The sequence below is a fragment of the Pipistrellus hanaki genome (genome assembly GCF_964339955.1).
Source record: "Pipistrellus hanaki genome assembly, chromosome: 4".
Taxonomy (NCBI): Eukaryota; Metazoa; Chordata; class Mammalia; order Chiroptera; family Vespertilionidae; genus Pipistrellus; species Pipistrellus hanaki.
In genome coordinates, this window is record NC_140506.1 from 40,560,801 (window position 1) to 40,577,208 (window position 16,408).

At 39.9% G+C, this 16,408-nt stretch overlaps 1 protein-coding gene across 5 annotated transcripts in view; it reads left to right on the top strand.

Annotated features, from left to right (window-relative positions):
- Window positions 1-16,408, top strand: part of VCAN (versican) — a 102,778-nt gene that overhangs the window by 76,012 nt on the left and 10,358 nt on the right. For all 5 annotated transcript variants that reach the window (XM_084882176.1, XM_084882178.1, XM_084882175.1 and 2 more), the window contains 2 exons: window positions 1,197-1,355; window positions 2,848-2,930. In XM_084882176.1, the coding sequence (XP_084738302.1) occupies window positions 1,197-1,355; window positions 2,848-2,930 (242 nt within the window). The remainder of the gene's footprint in view (window positions 1-1,196; window positions 1,356-2,847; window positions 2,931-16,408) is intronic.

Below are 16,408 nucleotides of genomic sequence, written 5' to 3' on the forward strand. Positions count from 1 at the left end.
ATCTAGAAAGGATTCTTGGTGCTTAAAATGCTACCACCTCTACAGTTTTGCTAGTTTTTGCATGTAACTAAATATATTTGTGAGAATGGCTTTGTAGAAATAAAAAAAAAATTATTTCAATTAATTATGATTAAATACAGAATTTGACCTCATTTGCCAGTGGGTGAGTCTGAAGGAAGATTACCACTGAAAATGCAGTGCTATGAATAAGGCTGCTTTCCTATGAAAACACATCAAAACTGGCAATCTAGAAAGAATAGCTGACCCTCACTGCCAGTGTATAACCTAGATATATTGGAAAAATATTTTCATCTTATCAATATATATATAGCTTAGTGGGATACTGGGAATGAAGTCAAAGAACTTAAGTTTTATAATTTGTAATAAACTTAAATCCAGATACATTTGCACTTGCAGTTACCTATATTTCTGTCCTTTTGGGAAGAAGACACACAGCCTTAGCTGTATCCCAGAAGCTGCCTACTGATGGAGAATTCCTTTCTCTTTGTAAATCTTACCTGGCCAGAGACTGGCCACCAGATATCTCTCTGGGAAGTGGGAAAGGACTGCTCCTACTTCCAGACATTTGAAGTCCTCATGCAAGCATCCAGAATCCTATTAGCCAAATTCTTTTCACTAAATGATGTTCTTTAGAAAAGGTGCATTGGTAAGGAATTAGCCCCAACTGCTTCACCAGGTAGTCAGTAGACACTGCAGCCTGAGAGGTTTGGCTGACCTCTCATCCAGTCTTCTCTCCTGCTAACTCTGGCTCTAAGAGAGGACACTGCAGTTAGATGCTGGCTTTTCAGTCCAAAGATGCACAGTAAGTTCTCACTTAACGCCCTCCATAGGTTCTGAGACTTTCAGTGTAATGATGTCTTTATTTCAGGTTAGTGTGTCAGGCCTGTGTCTAACCATAGGCTGACTGTTATAATCAACAAATTAAGTTCCTACAGCATCCCATCTATGTTATAACAAAATGAAGTCGAACAGAACAAGATCTTATTCGAGGACCTGCAGTACAGCCATCCACTTGGCAGGAATCATTTGTCCTCTTTATCATAATGTTTTTGTCACCATGCCAGATTTTATGGATCCGTTACTGCGGGGATATTGCATGGATATTGCCTTGGGTCAGTAGCCAGTTTTAGATGATGTAGATGTGTTTAAGAAGTCTCTTACTTATTTCTCCCCAGACACTGAGACATGTGACTACGGTTGGCACAAATTCCAAGGGCAGTGTTACAAGTACTTCGCGCATCGACGCACATGGGATGCAGCCGAACGGGAATGCCGTCTGCAAGGCGCCCACCTCACCAGCATTCTGTCTCACGAAGAACAAATGTTTGTGAATCGTATGTACCAAACATACACTGGTTTCCTGAAGCTTCATTCATTCTCACCACCTTCTTAGCTTTCTCTCCCGTCTAACTATAAAGAATAAGTAGCTTTCTCAGTTGTGATTCCACTTATTAAATCCTTCATCTATGAATTACTTAAAATCTTATATCTGGGATGAGTCCCCCATTTGGGGGAATATTCAACTATAACATAGGAAGGCACTTCTTGGTTGGCCTGCAATAAGAGGTGAAATAGTATGCTATTTGATCAGTTTTTACTTACAAAAATGGCTGCATCAGTGGTTCAATCTAATTCTGATGGTTACATTCATAGACTCTATTTATTATAGAACACATGCATATGTTGTCTAAAGTTAAAGAGAAAATTGCTTTCAGTTATTTTTGTCCCAGTAATTCAAACTGAATTGCTAGTAGAACCTGATTCTTATCCCCTGTGCATAATTAGTTCTCATCCAAGATTCTATTATTTTAGACCATAGCAAGTCAACTTCATATTAAGAACATGAATAGATAAGACAATGCTAATGAAACTTACTACCTAAGCTGTTTACTTACTCTTTAAACTATAGCAAAGATGAGGGCAGCTAGCTTTCATGTAACAAATATGTAGATTTTTTTTTGCTCATGAGACATTATTTGATGCTCAGTTAAATATGTTCTCATGATGCCTCCTATCTTTTAGAAATATGATTGCTAATTTAAAATCTGAATAGAGGTTCACCTAACTTTTTTGCATAGTATTCTTGCCAGTGACTCATTATATGGTGAAAGCCATTAATTTTGAGGAAATTTTGCAGGACTGATCTAGATATTCACTGTCTAAACTGCTTTGAGAAGAAATATCTGTGGCTTTCAAAGTGAGGCTAGCATGGGTAAGATCTGTCATGTTTTATTAGGTCACTGAATTTTTGCCAATGGTGTAAAATATATATATATATATATATATATATATATATATATATATATATATATATATATAAATTTCAGAGAGGAAGGGAGGGGGATAGAAAGATAGAAATATCAACGATGAGAGAGAAACATCATCGATTGTCTGCATCCTGCACACCCCCTAATGGGGATCAAGCCCAAAACCCAGACATGCACCCTGGCCAGGAATCAAATGGTGACCTTCTGGTTCATAGACCAATGCTCAACCACTGGGCACCAATGGCATAACTTAATAAAAAAAATAAATCAAAAGTTTCTATCATGAGTAAGGATGAAGAAAACCATTGAAGTAATTATAAACTGCTAGAAAAATAATGTCTATGTCTGTTATTTTAATGTTTCACAATGTTTGTAGCTTTTTAGTTTAAAGCACATTGGGCAGAAGGACAAAAGATAGACTATGGAAATTTTGTATGAATAACTAAACAAAAATACAGCCATAAAAGAAGATGCATGATTCATTCTGAAAATATTTTTATGTGTTTCACCCATATATTGGGAAGGTAATAAAATATCCGCATTATTTACCATCTTTCAGGTGTGGGCCATGACTACCAGTGGATAGGCCTCAATGACAAGATGTTTGAGCATGACTTCCGTTGGACTGATGGCAGCACACTGGTAAGCTGCTGATGAAGATGATTCCTAAGAACGTGGTACTGTGTGCTGATTGCATTGTGTGGAGGGCACCTTAAACTGAAGACCAGTTTAGACACTTACTCAGGGTCACTCAGTGAAACAGAGGGAAGTTAGAGTAGAGTTTCATGAGAACCGATCCAACCACCAGTCCTCCAATCACTGTGGCTCTCTTGATAAGAGGACTGGATCACCTTTCCATTGAGCTGGGAAGCCACATAATCAGAATTGCCTCAAGTCTGTCTTTCAGATAGTTATGTTGGCTTTGCATAGCTTCACCATAAAAAGGGGAAGAATAACTGTAAAATAAAATGCCTTTAAAAGATACCTTTCTCTATTAAATAATTGCACTGTAAATCTGCTAAAAGGCATGACTCATTTTTATCCCAGCAAAATGCCCTATTTTTTTTTTTTATCTTAAAAAATTTTTTTAATGATGATTTTATGAATTTCCTTCCATTCAAATGCTGCTGACTAATTATATGCTTTTTAGCTTTCTCTACGTCATAAAGAAAGGAGTGATTTGGTTATACTGGCCACAGTCTTGAGTAGGCTGGAATAAGGTTCTTAAGTTAGGATTGGCAAAGCTGCTTTTTAGAAATAGTTCCAGCGTGGTTAGCTATACTATTGGTTCTGGGCCCCGGCTGTTAGAATCATCAGGAGAGTGCAATTAAACAGCCAGTGCCGAGGCCTCAGCCCAAAGTCATTACAGCAGAACCTCGGATTCTAAAGTGCAGACAAACTTGGGACCCACGGGGATAGACAGTAAATGTAAATTTAGTTCTAATTTAGATAAATAAGGAGAAAAATTGAGAATAGTTGTTAAGCTCTTTCTTGGGTATGAATCACTCAGCTGCTTGTAGTTCATTCATTACCTGCCATTCATCTATATCTAAAGAGCTTGGCAAAATGTGAAGTTCATCTCAGAACAAATGCCAGAGCAACCTCTGTTTTTGGAAGTTGTACTCTGTTCAAGAAAGCTTCTTGGTGCCCTTGTAGATACACTCCTTAGTTCATCTGTGTCAATCTCTGTATGAAACACTTTGCGTTTGTTTTTGCCTCACAATAAACTCTAAGGGAGACATTGGGTGTTTGACAGGAAAAGACAGGGAAAGTCAGGAGGCTGAGATATTTGCCCATAGTCACATTGCTAGTAAGCGGTGAAACCAGGATTTGAACTCAGACCTGTCTCCAAACCACAGACCTTTAGCAGTCCTGCAATAAAGCTTGCCCTTGTTTGTCATGACTCCTTATGTTTAATCAGCACTGTTTGTCATTCAAGTTCATAAGTAGGTTCTTTGGCAGGATTCAGAAATAATAGGGAAAGTAGATTGTTCATAAAACGTATTCCCAGTAAGATAGATGAACCACACTTCTTGGGTCAATTTGTCTTGTCTTCTTCTAATTGTCCTTGCTCAATGGTGTATCTGCAGTTTTTGCATCTGTATGTTTTCTTTTTGTTGTACCTAAGGCAGTGTTTCCCAAACTTTAGACATGTGTACCCCTTCTTTTCGTAACGCTGAGTACCCCTCGTACTCATGAGAACGTAGAATTAGGCGCAGCTAAGCACGGTGCAGTGCATATCCCCACCAAACTCCGGTGCAACGCGTATCCTCACCAAACTCTTCCCGTACCTCTGGGGATACGTGTACCACACTTTGAGAAACAATGACCTAAGGGAATCACCTTGATCAATTAGATTATTAGTGGTTGGTATGACATAAGTCCTTATATATTTATTTTTATGGAAGAGAGACTTTTGTTTTTATTCATTTATAAGTGAATATAAAAATTAAAATGACATTTTTCTGTGTATTACAATAGTTAAAACTTTTCATAATTCTCTTAATGCAGATTATATAGTATAGGTATTTAATGTGTTTTCTCTTATTGGATGCATACTTTTCTCTTTGGGATAAACTGGGTTTATAGAATACCCAACAATGGTATTCTCACAAACTTCCCTTCATAAGTAGCCCAGTGAAAAGTGCAGGTAATTGTGAGCTCCCAACTGTATTACAGAAGCCAGAATGCCAAAGGCGCAGGTGGCCATTCAGGTTGGTACTTCCTGTGCCCTGCAGAGCCAGACCGCAGAGTCTCCCTGTATGTCTGGCCCTAAGCCTAGAAGAGCTGCAGCTGGCTGGGTGGAATGTATGTAAAGCCTGTCATTTGCAACATACATGCTCACCTGATTGGGCCAAGTCCCTGACTATGTGCACTCTCTCATTGGTTGGATTTGTATGCTTGCATTCTTACCATTTTTGCATGTTACTAAGTGTTTATTCTGGTTTCTCCATTAGCAGTTCAGTTCTTCAAAAAAGTGTTTCTCTTGCTTGATTTTATTTCTCCTGGTGTCCATGATAAGGTCCTAGAAGTTCTGTGAACTTGGTTAATGAGACTGAATATTGACATAGCTGGCAGGCATGTAAGACCTGTAAAATATCTTAGGAAATTTATCTTCCCTGTCAGGTGCCAGTCCAGTGTGCTTGGCTCATCAGATGCCATTATTCCATGTAGCCAAAGCAAGCCAACTTAACCATTTTTTTTTTGTCTGTGTCCATTAATTTTCAGTGGATTGTGAAACGATCATTTTCATAGTCAGACAGTCCTAAACTTGGTAAATAAGCCAAAGTCGAAAAATATTGATCTTTCCCGTGAATTTCCAGAGGAAGATAATTTACCATTGATAACTGTATATTGTAAACAGGAACCTTACTCTTAATTAATCCACATTTTTTAATTGAAAGCTAAGGGTAATGGAGAGCACCCCAAGTGAGGGCCTTGGTTTGAAGAAGGCAGGAAATGAATTACACAGACAAGCAAAGTTTATCAAAGAAATGACACAGTAACTCCAGAAAAAAACTCTGACTGGCCCTTGGTTTCCTCTTAATTCATTCTTTGTATGAAATAAAAGTGTGGTAAGGAGTGTCCCTTAACTTTGAACATTTTGGAACAGAAAAGACTCTCTGCCCAACAGCCTGTCCCCCTCCCATCTGTCTGATCTCTGGCCCACTGTCTGCTTTTGAAACCACTCTTGCCTCCATCCCTTCCTTTCTGAGACAGGCTAGGTGTCTCTCACCCTCGTTTATAGTTCTTTCTACAGCCACCATCCCCTTAACAGGTTCCATATGTGCACAGGCCTCTGAATAAAATAGTTCTCCTTTGTTTCGCTGTTTACTCCAAGTGTCTTGCTTTTGAAAATACCCTTAATAGTAAACTCTTCATCGGAGAAAGCAGTATCTGCTTACCCCTGGAAATGGTGTTAACTTGACTGTGTGCAATTTTAAAGACTTTGTTTATGTTTTAGAGTGACTGCTGCCGCTCCCCTCCCCCATTTTTTGTTTGAAAGATTTATTATTGCTTATCCTTCTTGGGAGGTAGAGCAGTATTAAAACAAAAAGAACCTTTGATATTTACCGTATATTATCTTTGGTTACTCAGTCTAATATTCAGTAAAAACAAGTTTATATTAGGTCTCAATTTCAATAATTTCTTCTCTTGAAATAATTAAACTTTGCTTCCAATCAACATGCAGCATAATTATATCATATTTAACATGCTTTACAGCTAAACTAATGCAATTTACACGCTCAGACTAATTTAACAATGCTATTTGCCCAAGTTACCTAAATTGCCTGTCTTCTTCAGATCCTAGTCTCTATAATAGGATGTTGATATAATTAACAAAATGCAAAACTCTTGCTTTTGTTATATTTTAAACATCTTTTAAAAAATTATTTATTTGATATGTTTTCCCAATAAATTTCACAAAAGAATACTCATGAATAAAATTGGTTACAGGCTTCCCCTGGTGATTTCTATTGAGGTTATTTTCTCGTAACACATTTACATTTTCACTTTGTCACTTGGGTTTCTACTAAGTTATTTCTACCAACGGTTATTTCTATTACCAGTTATTCTTTAACTTGACTATTGATCTCTAACAGTGAAATGCCTCAAGTGCTTTGTTGGAAACCTTGACAAATAACCTCAATAATGAATTACTTTACTTGTCACCCAAGTAATGTCTTCAAAGACACTAATTAAACCTTCCAAGTTAAATACACATTAAAGCTGGCAAAGTTAAACAAATATTTCTTATCTAGCTTCCATACTATTATCAGACTTTTAAGTTCTAGCTTTAACTAATTGTTAAATGAATGACTAGTCTGAAGTGTTTCCCCCCAGATCTGGTTTGCAGTGCCTGCGACCTTCCTTTCTCCTTGCTCTAAACTCTTGATACTCCCTTCTTAAAATTCTTCAGTCTTCTTATTGCCTTCTGTAACAGTTCTAATCATTAGCATGGCATACCGAGTCCATGCATTCCATCTGCCACTTCCTAAGCAATCCCATCTCAAAGAATAAGCCAGCACCCCTCACCCCTGCAGGTCTTTGCACACACTTGCCCTATTGCTTAGAATGTTCATGCCCCTGGTTAAATTTTATTTAATAAATATTGAAATACCTTGCTTAGCTAAAGGTCTTCTTCCAGGAAGCCTTCCAAGCTGGGTGTGACTAAATGCTCATCTTTTGTGTTCCTGTGGTTCCTGCGCCTCTTCCCGACCTGCCTCAGACCCCTGTGGGGTAAATTTCCTGACACCGTGCTTGCTTGCTTTCTTTCTTTCTTTCTTTCTTTCTTTCTTTCTTTCTTTCTTTCTTTCTTTCTTTCTTTCTTTCTTTCTTTTTAAAATATATTTTATTGATTTTTCACAGAGAGGAAGAGAGAGGGATAGGGAGTTAGAAACATCGATGAGAGAGAATCATTGATCAGTTGCCTCCTGCACATCCCCTACTGGGGATGTGCCTGCAACTAAGGTACATGCCCTTGACCAGAATCAAACCCGGGACCTTCCAGTCCGTAGGCCAACGCTCTATCCACTGAGCCAAACCGGTTTCGGCGACACCGTGCTTTCTGAGGCAGAGATTAACTTTCATTTCTATTGGTTCAATGCCTAGCAGAGTTGTTGACAAAAATAGAGACCTAATCAATGTTTTTTGAGTGGTAATCAATATCCATACGTTGTTCAACCAACTCACTGTTATCTTTTGAATCCTGAAATGACCGATGAAGTCTTTTGGCTGAATCTCTCTGTGGCAATTCTTGCTTATCTAAATTAACTATTTTATTTAAAGTTGTACCAATATGAAAAACATTAAAACATAATAGGTAAAATTTCAAAATAGGGTGACAGGAAAACAATGTTCCTCACAAACAGAAAGTTATAGCCAAGCATAATGTGTCTTACAAAAGTTGTGAACGCAAAGGAAATAGGTGTTAAATCAAGCTTTGGAAAGGAAAGATAGAAAGCAAACGTTTCCACCGCGGCCCCTCTGCAGGTTTGACCGAGGATGAATTGTTGCCTAAGGTTGGACAGAGCTTCCTTTATTCATCTACTGTCTGTGGCTGTCCTTTTAAGCACAGACTTCAGGAAACACTATGGAAACATTTTTACTTTCTAGCCAATTCATTTTTACATGAAATTTCCTTGAACTAAAGTATGTCCATGGACAGCACAATCAGGGAGATATTGGGAACAGTTGAGTGCCCTAATCACACTACCTCCCTCTTTAAAATCAACCCATGGACGTCAGAGATTTAAAGCTGTTACCATCCTGCTCCCCCCTACTTTTGACCCCCAGGAATGAGGCTTTCAGGAAGGCAATTCCTTCCTCTCATCCCTTCACTGAGTTCCCCACCCTTCAAAGCTAACCCGTCACCACGGGAGAGCCCCTGCTTCAGTGGATCAGACACAGCGACTTGAAAGGAAAATGTCACCTTCAATAGCATTGTCCAGAGGTTCAGGATTGAATAGAACCGACAGCCCCGTTAGTTCCCTGTTTAAAATGCTGAGGAGCTTTAGGGATGTTTGATTTGTTTGGTTAAAAACAACACACCGAATCCTGAATTTATTCTTCGACACTTTCTGCATCTCTTGCACATTTTCCCTTCAGTCATCTCACTTGGTTCGCTCTTATGCTGACCCCTGCCAGGCTGCTGGCTTGAGGGCTTCCTAGGAAATAGTCACGACTTCCTCCTCCTCACTCTCCCTGTCCATGCAGGCCCTCTTTCCTCTCTTCCTCCTCCTCAGTATCCCTGTCTGTGCAGACCCCCTCTCCTCTGCACCTGTCTGAATCTCCTGTATCAGTAATCTTGAACAAGTTGCTAAATTCACAGATCCATCAATGTCTAGCCAACTCATCTTGTTCCTTGATATTTAGGATATAGATTACAAAAATGATAATGGATAGCCTTTGCTACTTAAAAATATCCTACTTTAAAATATTTCTAGAACATAACTGAATTTTTGTTTCATTGAATAAGCATGGTCCAACATTGGCAAGCTGGCACACCTATGATTTGGGGCACCCACTCGCCCTCCTGGATGGAGTTGATGTGTAAGAATAGCCAGACTAGTTGTGGGTTTGACTTTATTTTTATTATTTAAAAATATATATATTTTATTGATTTTTTACAGATAGGAAGAGAGAGGGATAGAGAGTTAGACACATCAATGAGAGAGAATCATTAATCGGCTGCCTCTTGCACACCCTCTACTGGGGATGTGCCCGCAACCAAGGTACATGCCCTTGACCAGAATCGAACCCGAGACCTTTCAGGCCGACGCTCTATCCACTGAGCCAAACCAGTTTCGGCAGACTTTAAATTGAGGGCCTTTTTTTTTTTTTCTTTCATAAATAAACACATCAGTCTGTCAAGCAAAGTATTGTGAGGAAAAACCAGCTTTGAAAAAGGTAGAAACAATAAAGAAATAGCCCTTACCCCAGGAAGAGACACTGAAAGGGGGCAGAGAGGAGGAGGAACAAATTGCAGGCTATAAACCGTTGCTTTCTTGCAGGAACGGATCGTCATTACCCTTTATAAACACAAAGGCCCTGGCCTCCTCCCTCTCCCAGATGTCTTGGACATTGAAAAGAGAATCGGGAGCGTTAACTAATTCCTGGTGTTTTCTAAGCTTGTTTGTAGGTTTCTGCTTGTTTAAAAGGATTGCGCATGCTTTAGCAGAACAATAATGCAAAACAAAACCCTCAAACCCAAAACTTACGTTTTCCTCTTGCCACCTGAAAATCTGAGAAGGCTTGCTAGAAAGTATTTGCAGATGGATGTGTGTCAGCTGTGGTGTGGGTTTTAGCTCCAAATGCCACTTCTCCGTGAACAAGTCATTCTGCATGTCGACGTTGATGTAATTATGTCAAACCTCACAGGCTTCATTATGTTAACCTAAAAGCCAAGGAAAACGTATGCCGTGTCCTCAGCCTTGAACACATTCCTCAGTAGTAGACCTCTCAGTCTCTTTTCTGCAGAAGACCGCCGAGCTCTTAATGACAATTTTTCATTGTGTTGCAACTCAGTTTGGTTTGAAACCAAGCCCTGGTCCTCCTGATTCTACACAGGAAACATGAGGCACGATAGAGTAGCTCTGGAACACAAAACCTGCATCTCCACCTTGCCTTTCCTTGAGTGCAGGTCGCTAGTGACCGGTCAAACACTGGAAGAACAACATTTACCCATCCCCGGATCATCATGTCCTAATTGAGAAGGTTATAAGTAAATGACCAATGCATTGTCATTCCTTCTCACAGATGTTCTTCCGGCATGCTCCCTGAAACTTTAAAGTCACATAACAGACATAAAAATGTCATAGCTAATAAGGCTAAGGCAATGCATCACCATCCAAAAGGCAAAAGAAAAATGTTGAATGAGTTTTGGCAGTGTCAGCTGCATTTGGATCACTTAGCACTTCCTGCCCCAAGACCTGTGCAAACAAGTCTGGGGTGAAGGAGCCCCTGAATGAAAGCGAGTGACACTGAGGGGCTCTGCCTGGGGCAGAGTGGTCTCACAGTGGGAGGAACTCGCATCCTTTGGAAAATGCTGTTGATAATTACTGCCTTTGTAGGCCAGTGAGCTCACGCTATTACACAAGATTAGTGCTGTCTGTACTCAAGAGCTGGCAGATAGGCTCTCCCACACAGAGGTTTGCCAGCTAGCAAAATAATGGGCACACTGCCACTTTAACAACTATCAGGAGACCCCAAGTTCGTTTTTCTTCCCTTCGGCATATTCATGTTTGCAAGATCTGTCTCTCGGCTGCCAACCTAAGGCAGCGACACCAAAACAAATGTGTCTTTCTCCTTTGAAACAAAGCTGCTCTTTTCCCTTCGGTTGTTCAACTGAAAGACAACAGCAAAATCATAACCTCCCTTAAAACATAAATAAATAAGGACCCAGACCAGAGTAACCTTAAGCAACTACCGGGATCAGTAGAGGGTCTATCTCTACCTTGCAGGGAGGTCATTTGCCCCAAACAAGTTAAATAAAACAAAGTTTAATGTACCCTCCACAGACTGCAAACAAACGGCTATTGTGTCCCACAGCCATCTAGCGGGCGAAAGGGCATTTTAAAGTTCCCAAATGTTTTGATTTCTGTAATAAGTACTCCCCCGAGCTTTCTTTCAGATAAACGTTTGACCTGTGCTCTGAAAGGCAGGGGGAACCCAGCGTGCTCATTCTGAGTTCCTCATTTAGGGAAGAGGTGTGGGTCCTTATCAGCAAGCTGGCCTCTTGGCAAAGTGTTTTTTCTTTGGCGTTTGCTTTTATACTTTGGTGGTTATCTGCTTCCCCCTGGCATGCACTGCGTTGGGATGTCATTTGTAGCTGTGGGAGCACAGGTGATAGGAGTTTGCACACAAGGGAAGCCAGCTTTCAGTACAGGTGTCATGTTGTTACAGCTACTCCAGATAAGTTTGTACCTAAAGCCAAACGAAATGTGAATCGCACTGCCAACGTCCATGGGTGTGCAGAGGTGTTCATGGCCTGCCCTGTGCTAAGGATCCTATTTATTTATTATTTTTTTCATTTCATGCTTTTTTTTTTAACTTTATTTATTTCATTTTATTTCATTTTATTTTTTATTAAATTATTATATGTGTACATATCTTACCATTGCCTCCCCCCACCCCACTCCCATACATGCCCTCATCCCACAGTGTTTTGCGTCCATTGATTATGCTTATATGCATGCCTACAAGCCCTTCAGTTAATCTCTTATCTTATTTAGGTGGATACTATAGATTTGGCTTTGCTTCTGATATGATTTCACGATTGGATACTTTAAAAAGGCTAAGTGCAGAATAATAAACTGTTGTAGATGAACATTTTAGTCAAATAGAAAATCCTGATTCTGGCTACAGTGGCCTGGAACAGAATGGAATGCAATCAGGTTGGCAAATAATAGAATCTGGCTGAGGCCCCTCTTCCAGCAAAGGGTTTCCATCATGCTCTCCCTCACAAACATATCGCGGATGATCCTTTAATCTTTCTTTGCCCCATGTAGTAAATGAAATGATTTCTGGGGCTGTATTATAAATTCTGTTTTGTTACCAGTGAGTTGGTAATGCACAATAGATTGATGGATGGCTATCTCCACCTAGTGGCCATATCATATTTTGCGTTTTAAAACTTCACATTCCCGGGCCGCCAACTAAACCTATACAGGAATAATAGTCTCTGTGAATTAAGTTCTTAGAGCTTTGAGTTTAAAAATTCTAGCACAAATTGCTTGATATTGTAAACTTGAAAGTTAAATGTAAAAAAGATGATTTTCGAGCGCAGCACGAAGCAAACACAGGGAGTCACGTGCTTAGTAAAATCCTAGCAACTGAGGAAAATATTAGCACTAGTCTTCCCAGTATCTTTACTTATACACAATAATAAACCAGTGGAAAGTTTTCCTTGGCTAGTTCCTTTGGTATGTGAACCTAGAGTACTATTTTGGTTTTCTTATGAAAATGTTTTACAATGAATTAAATTAGTAGTGTTCGTGGGGAGGCAGAGTAGGTGAAAATTGTGATTGGATAGTTCATGGAAAAAAAACAAAACACACCCAAATTCTTACTTGATGCTTTAGTAAATTCTTCCCCCAAATTACAATAATATAATGATGTCATAGAATAGGTTCCCTGAGCAAATGTCAAGAATGTTTTCAGTGGCATGTGTGTGATTTATTGTTCATATGTGCTTGACAATATTAATAATAGTTCTAAAATATAGTCTTTAATTGACCATCAAAGGCTATCTAAATTATAGTGAATTTTAAAGAGTAAAAGGTGACTCCATCTCAGCTGAAAAACTATATCTAAATATGCTTAGGATAGGTAGGTGATACATAGGCAGATGGAGTAGACCTTGGCAGCTGCCGGCTCAAGACTTGCAGTTTCAGTTATATATTAGAGCCCCTGAAGAGCTACAACATGAGATGATTGGTACCTTTTGCTCAGTCTGGAACCCAATAGCAGGTTAGTGTGTGAGAACTGTTTGATTAGCTATCGAGTCTGTAATGCACAGCCTAGTTTTCTTAAGGGCTCTGTTGCAGTCTACTATACTCATCATTTAACCATTTGTATATTCTCTATTGTATTTATGGTGGGAACTTATCTACTACACAGGGTGTGTGTGTGTGTGTGTGTGTGTGTGAGAGAGAGAGAGAGAGAGAGAGAGAGAGAGAGACAGAGACAGAGACAGAGACAGAGACAGAGACAGAAAGAGACAGACATGGTGGTAAACCTTACACTTATGACACACAAAAAGATGACCTTTAATTTTATCTAGTATCTATCAAAACTCTTTTTTCCGTCGAAACTGGTTTGGCTCAATGGATAGAGCATCGGCTTGGGGACTGAAGGGTCCCAGGTTCGATTCCGGTCAAGGGCATGTACCTTGGTTGTGGACATATCCCCGGTAGGGGGTATGCAAGAGGCAGCTGATCGATAACTCTCTCATCGATGTTTCTAACTCTCTATCTCTCTCCCTTCCTCTCTGTACAAAATCAATAAAATATATTTTAAAAAAAACAAAACAAAAAACCCCCACAAAACTCTTTTTTCCTTTTAGTAGAGGAAAAGAAACCAAGAGGTTCTAAACAGAATGTTTCTTTAGAAGAACTAGTTAGTGCTCACTGATTATTCCTTTCTAGAGGCCTGATGCACTAAGTTTGTGCATTGTGGGGAAGTTCGGGGGTGGGTAATCCCTCAGCCCAGCCTGCACCCTTTAGCAGTCGAGGACACCTTAGGGGATGTAGCAGTGTGCCAAGTGGCAGGTGGCCAGGGAGGAGCCTGAATTGGGGCTGGGCACTGCTCATGCTCATCCTGGCCCACTGTGCCTGCTGCCACGGAGTTAGGCGAGGCTCCTGCCATGGCAGCTGTGCTCACCAACCATGAGCCTGGCTTCTAGCTGAGTGGCACTCCCTCTATAGGAGTGCACTGACCTCCAGGGGGAAGCCCCTGCATTGAGCATCTGCTCTCTGGTGGTCATCACACATCATAGCAACCAGTTGTCCTGGTCATTCCACTGTAACAGTCACTTAGGCTTTTATTGTATAGACTAGAGACCTGGTGCACAAATTTGTGCACCAATGGGGTCCCTCAGCCTGGCCTGTGGGAACTCGCCAAAACCAGCTCTCTAACATCCCCAGAGGGGTTCTGGATTGTGAGATGGTGCAGGCCAAGCCAAGGGACCCCACCGGTGCATGATTGGGGCCAGGGAGGGACACAGGAGGTTGGCCAGCTTGGGAAGGACTGTGGGAGGGCTCCAGGGCTTGTCTGGCCCATCTCACCTAGTCCTCATCATCCAGACCCGAGCAGCAAACTAACCTACAAGTCGGAGCATCTGCCTCCTGGTGGTCAGTGCATGTCATAGCAACAGGTCAATTGGTTGACTGTCTGGCCCCTCGTTGTCAGTGAATGCCATAGTGAGTGGTTGAGCAGCCTTTAGCGTATTATTATCATATTATGCTTTGATTGGTTGAACAGCCAACCAGTCAACAGGACACTTAGTGTTTTAGGCTTTTATTATATAGGGTAATTATTTGATCAAGTTAAGAAATGATAGAAATTGCAATGAAAAGGATTTGAAATGGGTCAAATACTATGAAGAAGGACTAATTATTAAGTTTGGATAGAAAACTTTTTAGCTTTAAGATGCTGAAAAAAGGAATTTAAAAATAAGACTAATGTTCTGGGAATTCTTTCTCTGGTAGAGGTTGAAGCATGACCTGTATCTTCATGGTTATGATTTTTGAATTGACATTCTATTTCAAAGACTTTAAAATTTTTTTAATCTTCATTATTGAAAGTATTACAGATGTCACCCTCCCTCCCCACATCCTCATTGATCCCTTCACCCAACTCATCCTCAACCCCAGGCCTTCCTCCCACTGTTCTCTGTTCATAGGCTATGCATACATACATACAAATTCTTTGGTTAATCTTTTTCCACTTCCCCACCCCCGCCCTCTGAAATACATTTGTCTGTTGCATGCTTCAATATCTCTGGACCTTTTTTGTTCATCAGACTTTTTTTTCTTGGTTCATTAGATTCCACAAATAAGTGAGATCATGTGTTACTTGTCATTCTCTGATTGGCTTATTTCGGTCAGCATAATACTTTGCAAATACTTAAAAAAAAATCTTTATGTGGAGAAGTGAGCACTGTTTTGGGATGTTGCATGGATGGATAAGAATAAGCCATTCTATACTGCAAGAACCTTCCCTACTTCCTTTCATTTTCACCACCAGCTGTTTGCATATTTCCTCATAAATCAATTCGCTTATATCTATAAAACTTAAAGGAACAGCTGGGATGTGACTGTCACAGCAGTAACTGACTGATACCGGTGAGTTGTGTTTCCTTTAACTGAAAGCAGAGCTCAAAACTGAACCCAAGCAAACGCCTTAAAAAAAGAAAGAAAGAAAGAAAGAAAGAAAGAAAGAAAGAAAGAAAGAAAGAAAGAAAGAAAGAAAGAAAAAAGCAAAGCAAAGAAAAACTCCTGGCTTATTTCTAAGTCTTGAATGTTTCTGAAATAATGCTTTCTTAACTGTATGAAAAGGCAGTTATGTATTGCTGCATAAGGAAAAGGTCAAAAAGGTTACCTTACATTTTATCATCAGTTTGTGGTGTTCATACACATAATGCTAGTTATCTGCGGAGAGATCATGGCCTTGGGATGTGTATTTTAAAGATAAAAGATGTCTGGCATCTCTGCATCACAGCTGGGACTCCTAGTCACGATATAATCTGAGATTCACCTTGAAAGGATGTAAACCTGTCTGACTTTAGTAGATTGCCCATAACTTTTAAAGCAGAGACTCCACTCCTACACACACTTTTCCTGTAGTATGTTTATTGAATCAAGTTGGAGACTTGTGAAGAGCTAGGAAGGAGAGAATAGCTATCTTGCTATTCTGCTTGAGAAAAATTAGTAAATTCCCTGTGAGATCTGTGGAACTAGCCAGTCTCTGAGAGTGAAGAATGTGTCTGGCAGGGAAGTGCTGTGTACTCCCGTAGACCTGCACAGTAACTCTTCCCTCTTATATCAATGTAAGACAGAAACACATTTTTGACAATGAAATGTGGATTATTTGGAATAACCTACGCTTTTATAAAGTTT